Source organism: Anopheles funestus, chromosome 3RL, assembly GCF_943734845.2.
Source record: "Anopheles funestus chromosome 3RL, idAnoFuneDA-416_04, whole genome shotgun sequence".
Taxonomy (NCBI): domain Eukaryota; kingdom Metazoa; phylum Arthropoda; class Insecta; order Diptera; family Culicidae; genus Anopheles; species Anopheles funestus.
In genome coordinates this window covers 66,544,429-66,553,228 of record NC_064599.1, presented here as the reverse complement: position 1 = coordinate 66,553,228, position 8,800 = coordinate 66,544,429, and the positions used below count along the sequence as shown (strand labels likewise).

General features: G+C 45.4%; 1 protein-coding gene across 1 annotated transcript; it reads left to right on the top strand.

The window, feature by feature from the left end:
• LOC125769772 (SET and MYND domain-containing protein DDB_G0273589-like) lies at positions 1-2,603 on the top strand. Its single transcript, XM_049438624.1, has 3 exons — positions 1-331; positions 390-1,865; positions 1,924-2,603. Exons 2-3 carry the CDS (start codon positions 424-426, stop codon positions 2,246-2,248), a joined length of 1,767 nt encoding a protein of 588 aa, XP_049294581.1. The 5' UTR covers positions 1-331; positions 390-423; the 3' UTR covers positions 2,249-2,603.
• The last annotated feature ends 6,197 nt before the right edge of the window (positions 2,604-8,800 follow it).

Genomic DNA, 8,800 nt, shown 5'->3' with positions numbered 1-8,800 from the left:
AGCATAGGAAAAAGCTACATACAGAAATTCTTCAAGTACTGTATCTACAAAAATTTATCCGATGTTTCAGCTACAAAGTGCTTTCAATTAACAAGAAAGTAACATTTAAAGAACACTACATGCGGACGTCAAATATTTCCCACCTTTTTTAGTGGCATTCAAATGTCAAAACGATCAAACAGGCACCAGCCTGGTATGTCTTGCATTACCGGGAAACACGTTCATTCTTGTTTGATTGGTGTAGAAGTTAACGGCGCCTCTATTATTTTCTATTTCATTTTTGGTACGTAAATTAAGCCACTATTGCAGTTTCAAAGTTGTTTCTAACGTGGTAAGTTAGGTAAAAATCAAATACGAAACAGGTAATACATGTCTAGCTTCAATTCTAGACTTTTCGGTAGAGAATAATTGCATCCCAACAACATGCTTCGACTGATGATGGAAACGATGACTGAAGGAGAATATTTGTTTGATGAACTGTGGGAGAAAACCATCAAACGAAGCATAATAGCAGAAGAAATGCGCCAGCTTCCTAACGACCAGTTTTTAGAGTTTATTATTCCCAAAATGGAGACTGTTCTGCGCAACTTTCCGTTTCGCGAGCGATTGCGTTTGAGCACCGATGTAAAAGACAAGGCGCAAGCCATTGCCTTTCGTACGAAGGGAAACGAATATTTCCATCCGACGCGTACTGATCGACTTGGAGTTGCAACGAAATATTATAATCATAGTATCGCGCACGCTGAGAAAGGTTCGGAGGAAAGAGCGATAGCCTACGCTAATCGCTCGTTTGTTTGCCTTCAGTATGAACGATACGAGGAATGTCTGGTGAATATTCGCTTGGCACGGGAGTCAAATTGTCCGGAGCGACTCATGGAAAAGCTAAATAGACGAGAAGCTGCTGCTTTGGATGGTTTATTGAAACCACACACGGATACTGGCATTGAGAGGGAAGATGTAGACGAGCTTAAATTAAGCTACAACTCTCATAAAAATGTACCGCAAATGGTCGAATGTTTGGAGCTGCATCGTAACGAAGAATTCGGACGCCATATGGTGACCACTCGGAAGCTGAAAGCCGGAGATATCTTGATGATCGAGAAACCATTTGCGACCATGCTGTACGATGACGCCAAACTTACGCGATGTGCTCACTGTCACGATATCAAGCCACTTATTCTTATTCCTTGTGAAGGCTGTACCATGGCCATGTACTGCTCCGAGGAGTGTTTAAGCAAAGCGCACGGACAATATCATCGTTATGAGTGTGCAATGCTTAAAGATTTGTGGCGAATTTGTGGTAATAAGGACATGGGAGGTATGGCAGGAATACGAACAGTTGCAACTGCAATTGCGCTTTTTGATCATGATTTGGATGAAATGAAGGATCACCTGAACGGTCTGGACGAATCGAAGGTGAATGCATTTACGATGGATTGGAGAACGGCTACGCCTAAGGATGTATACGACACGGTGCATGTGCTGTCCACCAATCAAGCACTCCGTAGTCGTAAAGAGCAAGCAATGCAAATTTTCTTTGCCACCATCATTCACCAGCTGATGCTGGATCGCACCGAACTGGGAGAAATCTGCGCAACAAATGCTGAAAACCGCAAGCTGTTGTTCGATTTAATTCTACGTCATTGGCAAATTTCTCAGGTCAACAGCATTTCATTGACTAATTTGCAATCGTATGGAAGCCAGATCGTCGGGGAAACGCATGTGGTGGCATTTTTACCCTTAATAAGCATGTTGAATCATTCCTGCGTACCGAATGTGTCGCGAGTTACTCTCTGTGATGGACGCTGTGCTGTAGTAGCCATCAGACCGATCGCAGCAGGGGAGCAGCTTTTCGATTCCTATGAGTAAGTATATAGAGGAGTAGTAAAAATATGTCATTATTAATTTACAATTTATTTCCAGCTTAAGTGCAAACGAATGCATTACAGGCGATAGATTGCACTGCTTAAAGACATATTACCAATTTACCTGTCGGTGCGACGCATGTGAGTTAGAAATAGATGAAGCCTACGCAAACCATGAAGATACAGAAGTTACGCTAATTGCTGAAAGGATGAAAAAAGCCTCAAACAGTGTACCGTTGCTGACATCGCACTTGAATGCAGTCGGGCGACATTTTCCATCATATAGGTTAACCGATCCTCAGCGAATGCTATGGCATGGTTTGTTATTACTCCACGGTACTTTAATTGTGGATATTTTGCCCGTTTCCTTTAAAAAAGTTTGAAACTTACGAATCATTCAGAGATAAGCGATACGTAACGAAGGTTCTTAGTTTTCATTTATTCGGGCTATGTTTTATGTTTTCCTTATTAAAGGTTTATAATTATCAATCAATGCCAAACACTTTAGCCCTTTAAAACTCAAAACAATATTGTACGCAAAGGTACTTATGCACTTAACATTGGGACTTACAGTAGAAAACACACGTTATCTCATTTATTGTTAAATGTTCATCATTAATCAATTAAATCATTAAACTGAAATAAATCTGTTTCTTCTACTTTGTTCGAAATGTGCAGTGTTTTCTTTTGTTTAAAAAAACAATCAGGACTAAATTATTATAATGGGAAGAAACTTATAGCAGTACAGAACTTATACTGCGAAGTTCAAAAAGATCTACTAAGGGTAAGAAACTTGCTCATTTCAGTAGAAATCGGGATCAACAGAATCTGCACGGCTTTCAAAGTACACACCCTTCCACAGCACATTTTGTGACCATTCAGATGTTGTCATCGTTTAACGCCTCCGATGAGTAATACCCGGAAGTATGGATTTGACCAACCGCTGGTCTGCTGGTTCCGGTTGGGATTCATACGAAGCGAGGTTTTCACCTCGCTGTGGTATCCTTCCAACGGGAGATGCTTTAACGTTCTCATACCGAATGTCCTTTTTGTCGAGCTAGGGAAAGGAAGAATGATTTTGGGTTCACTCTTCGACCACGGAACTTGATGCCGGTTGGCTGTAATTAATTGCGGTCTCACTACGTCTGCAGTAATTTATCAACTCGCCTACGTCACTCATGCCCATTCTCCTAACCCTTCTTGCTGATTGCGATTTGTGTGAGACCGATACAGGGTCTTCCTGCACCATTGCATCGTCATCATCATCATTCCGATTCGTTGCATCCTTTTGACAAATGTGCAAAATCTCTTCCGCTTCCGGTCGAAGGCTAGAGGGTTTAGCTGTTAGCTTCCTCCATGCTGTCTGGCATGCCGTCATCGTTATACCATTGTTTTCCAACACTTCGGATACGATTCCAGACAGCGATTCAACAGGGAAGCCAAATCGCTCAACCGAAGGCACAACACGGTTCCTTTTTTCCCGCCCCGGCCAGTCATAAATTAAAATCTTATCAGAACCTCGATGACACCGGCCTGACTGACTGGCCAGTTTGACCATAACCACGGTCGGGAGAGTATCGAGACACGGAATTTACGGGGAAAACAAGAATAAACGCATCGCATCTAATTATGTTTACCTTGAGGGCGGGATTTTTCAACCGCATCGTAAATTATGCCACCGTTTTTGATGAATGGTTGACAAGAATGCTCTCGAAACAGGGGAGCGAGGAGACGCATACTGGCGCTACTAGTCCGTAAGTTAAACTTTTTTCCATTGAAATGCTCTACTAGGTCACGCCTTTCATATAAGATAACTTACGATATTTCTTTAAATCGTCTAGTGAACAGCTTCGCGAAATTTCGGATCGATTTTTTGTTGCGATATTTACCAAACAGGTTGTAGTTTTTCGAGGTTCCAAAATGTAAGAGGATTTATTCCATTTTTCTAGCCCTATTTATAAGTTTTTTCATGAGTGTTCCTATCGTGAGAGACCATCTCACTACTCACTATTTTCTCACTACTCACTTGACGAAACTAGCTTTCGTCAAATGGCCCTCTTGACGTCTACGCGTCAACATACTCCCCCCATGACAGAACGTCATAAAGAAAACAAAACAAGTTACACGTGCTACTAAGCAGACGGCTTCGCAACAGGTAACAGACAAATTTTAGTTACTGGACGCGTAATTATACCTTTCGCCGTTTTCAGCTTCACTACACGCGTAAGCTGATCCTCTCCGGGATGTATTTCGACAATGCGTGCGAGGGGCCATCGGGTGATGGGAAGCGAATCGTCCACTAGGATGACCAGTCTGCCAGGTACTATCTCACTACGATTCACCACCTTGTTATCCTTCTGCATCTCCTGCAGATATTCTGTTGCCCAATGCTTCCAGAAGCGTTGAACAAGCAATTGCCAGCTCTGCAATTCGTCTAACGTGTAGGCCTTCAAGCGGGTGTAGTCGGGAACAGGCACCGCATGCATCGACGTGCCAATAAGGAAGTGCGCAGGAGTAAGCGCCGCCAGATCATTCGGGTCATCCGTCAGCGGCAACAAAGGACGCGAGTTCATTGCCGCTTCTATCTGCTGCAGAATGGTGCAGTACCCTTCATACGACAGCCTCGAACTGCCTAGGTGCCGATAGAGATGTCGTTTGGCCGTCTTTACCGCGGCTTCCCACAATCCACCGAAATGTGGGGCCTTAGGTGGGGTAAAGTGCCAAGTGATACCCAAGTCGGAACATTTGGATGCGATGACGTTTTGTAGCTGTTCGTTCTGAAACAATTCAAACAGTTCATTAAGTTCGTGTGCTGCACCCTCAAAGTTTTTCCCATTATCCGAGTGTATATCAGATGGTAATCCGCGCCGGGATGTAAACCGATGCAAAGCGGCCAAGAATCCTGCAGTGGTGAGATCGCCAACCAGCTCCAGGTGAACCGCCTTGGTTGAAAAGCACACGAACACACACAAGTAACATTTAGTGGCAGCAGCTCTCTTGTGTGTTGGTTTGAGGTAAAACGGCCCGGCGTAGTCCACTCCGGTTACGGAGAACGGCCGGCTTGGGGTGATGCGTTGGTACGGGAGTTGTCCCGTTTGTTGTTGCGTAAGCGACGGATCTTGTCGTATGCAACGAAAACAATTCCTTACTATTCCTTTCACTAGACGTCGTCCGTCGAGTGGCCAATACTCCTCTCGTATCTGGGAAAGCAATAGTCTTCCCCCGCCATGCATAAGCTTTTCGTGGTAGTGGACTGCGATGAGATGAGCTAGCTTATGGTTCTTGGGGAGCACGATGGGATGCTTAGACTGGTAAGGAAGCTGTGCAAGCTTCAAACGCCCTCCCACTCGTACTATTCCTTCTTCGTCGAGAAATGGATTCAACCGTCTTAGAGGTGAGTGTTTTCCCACGGTTTCTCCTATTTTCAGTAGTCGGATTTCCGATGAAAACTCGTCTTGCTGCGCCAGTTTGCATAGTACGATTTTCGCTGCTTCGATGAACTTGGGTGTAATCGACAATGCAGCGGAGGTAAACGGTGCTGACGGTTGCGTACGTATCTTGTGTTTTGTGTTGTGTATAAAACGTGTGCAGTATGCGATTATGCGTAACAATTTGGTATATGACGACGACAAATTGAACCAAGGGTGAATGGTATGTATATTGGCGACTGCAGCACTCACCTGACGAGTTTCCATATCCGTTTCAGTAGCCAGTGATGGATTCGAAATAGGCCAGTTAGAGGCAGGTAAAGCCAACCAATCGGGACCACAACGCCACATCGAACTTTTCAGCATCTCAGCTGCGGACATCCCTCGGGACACCAGGTCTGCAGGATTCGATGTACCGGGAATGTGCTTCCATTGTCGGGGATGCGAATAATTCTGGATCTCAGCAACACGATTCGCCACGAATGTTTTCCAGGTGTTGGGTGGAGACGCAATCCAGTTTAGCGTCACAGTTGAATCCGACCAGAAAACCGATTCGGTCGCATCGATTTTCATCGCCCGTCGAACACGATGATGCAGATGTACTGCTAGCACGGCTGCGCAAAGCTCCAATCTCGGTAACGTAACACGTTTCAGTGGAGCCACCCGAGATTTCGACGCGAGCAGAGTCACTCGTACCTGTGCCTGCTGGTCCTCACAACGAGCGTAAATACAGGCACCATATGCAACCTCTGACGCGTCTGCAAATATATGGAACTGTATTTCAGAGTTAGGTAAAAGCACATAACGTTCACTTTTGAAGTCAGCCAAATCCTTCCAGTCGTCAGTAACCGATTTCCATTTGTTGCAGATATGTGCAGGAACAGGATCATCCCACCCGATTTTCTGCAGCCACAACTCCTGCATCAGCAGTTTCGCGCGTATGATGACTGGAGCGATCAACCCAAGAGGATCAAACATTCGAGCAATGTTTGACAATATGGACCGCATGGTAATGCTGGTGGTTTCCATTGTTACCGTCGACTCGAAACACAAAACGTCGAGTTCGGGCTTCCAAGCGATGCCAAGTGCCTTTACCGTCTCGTTCGGCGCAAACTGCAGCGATGACTGTGTGCCGATGTGTTCCACTGGTAAACCGGTAAGCACGTCCAAACAGTTGGATGTCCACTTTCTGAGCTCAAACCCTCCCTTGGATAGCAACTCAGATAGCTGCTGACGAAGCTTGCGAGCTTCATCCACGCTGTTGGCTCCACCAATGAAGTCGTCAACGTAGAAATTGTGTTTCAGCGCAGGTGTAGCAAGTGGATAATCAGCACCTTCATCTTCCGCCAGCTGCAACAATGTACGAGTGGCCAAGAACGATGATGGAGACAAACCATATGTCACAGTATTCAACTCGTACAATTCAATCGGTGAATGCGGTGAGAAGCGGAAGAAGAGGCGAACCAATTTTCGATCATCGGGATGCAAAATGACTTGCCGATACATTTTTGCAATATCAGCTACAACAGCGATCTTGTAGGTACGAAAACGAAGAATGATGTCGATGAGTTCATCCTGAATTATGGGTCCAACCCGTAAAGCTTCATTCAGTGAATGTCCAGTCGACGTTTTAGCTGAGCCATCAAACACAACTCTAACCTTTGTAGTGGTACTTGATGCATTAAAAACTGGATGGTGTGGTAAATAATAAGCAGCTGTATCGTCACATTCAGTGCTTATACGAGACATGTGCCCCAGTTCCAAATACTCCTTCATGAACGTTTGATATGATTCTCGAAGTGCAGGATCGCGTTCCAATCTCCGCTCAAGAAGCTCGAAACGACGGATGGCCTGTAATCTAGAAAGGCCGAGCTTTTGATCGAAGTCAGGCTGCTTTGGTAGGCGTACAATATATCTGCCGGTGTCGTCACGTTTGGTAGTGGTCTTGTAAAGGGTTTCACAATACCGTTCATCCGGTGAGTATGCGTCATTCACCGTTAAATCTTCTAATTGCCAAAATCGTTGTAGCGACTCCTCCAAAGATGCCATACAGACGACCCTATACGAAGCGTTGGAAACGGTTTTAGGTGCAGAACTTCCAACGGACGTTGCGCCGCTCACTACCCAACCAAAGACACTATTTATCATGACGGGTAGATGAGGTGCTGGATGGAACTGAGATGCATTCTCGAAAACTGTATGGTAATGACGAGCGCCAAGAATGATGTCAACGGGGGCAGCTTTATCTAACAACGGATCTGCTAAAGCGAAACCAGGTGGTATGGTCCAATCGTTGCGGTCAATATCGCGCGTCGGAATATTCGCAATCAAATTGTCTACGATCAACAACTCGGTGTTCACCGTAAACGAACTGGATCTAGAGACAATCTGGGCGTGTACGGATTCACGTACTGTTTTTGTAGATTGCCCAGCTCCAACAATAGTAATGTTCACATTACTTTTCTTTAAACGTAGCCGATGAGCGAGTCGATCGCTTATTAGATTCGGCTGCGATGCGCTGTCCAACAGCGCTCGCGCAGGATGAGCTATTCCGAAATCATCAATAATGTTGATCAACGCAGTTTGGAGTAAGACCTGCTCGGGTGCTTGCTGCAAAGCTGCTGCAAAGGTGCGTTGTGCGTTGTTGGTGGCTGTGTGATCTCTAGTGGTGTCGGGTGTGTGGTGCGGAAGTGCAGTAGTACTAGTGGTGTTGTGTACGTAGTGCAATTTCGTGTGGTGTGCCGCATTACAGTAACGGCATTTGTGCGGCGATGGGCAATCACGAGCCCTGTGATTCTCTCGCAGACAATTCAAACATAAACGCGCGGACATGGTAAAACGGTGACGCTCCTTCGGGTCCATCCCTTCGAATTGCGGGCATTTAAAAAGATAGTGCGCGGATTTGCATAACGTACAATTTGGCGTTTCATTTGATGTCGAGGCAAAACTGGCTTGGCGTGAAAAGGACATTCTCGGTGAGTGACTCAGGTCATGAACCTGTGACGTATGACGGTTGTTTACTAACAACGTCTCCAATACACGCATACGACGGTGAAGGAACGAAATTAAACTATCGTAACTCGGATCGGCGTTATTTGATGCGTGCTCTTCCCAATCGCGTAAGGTGATTATTGGGAGTTTAGTGCATAACAGATGCTCAAGAATGCTACCCCAAGTGTCCGTGTCTTCTCCCAAGTGCTGTAGAATCTTTTTATGCCGCTCAAATTCATCCACAAGATGGTGCAGTGTTGAAACGCTTTCCTTCTGGGCAGCAGGAATGGCAAACATTGCTTGCAAATGGCGTTTTCGCAGCAAATACTCGTTTGAGTATCGCTCGGTTAGCGTGTTCCATGCTAACTCATAATTAGCTGCACTTATGGTGATAGATTCTATCACTTGAGCCGCTTCACCTTTAACCGCGGCGCGCAAATAATGGAACTTTTGTATTGCCGGCAAATCTATGTTTGCGTGTATCAGGCACTCAAAGGTATCGCGGAATGTCAACCA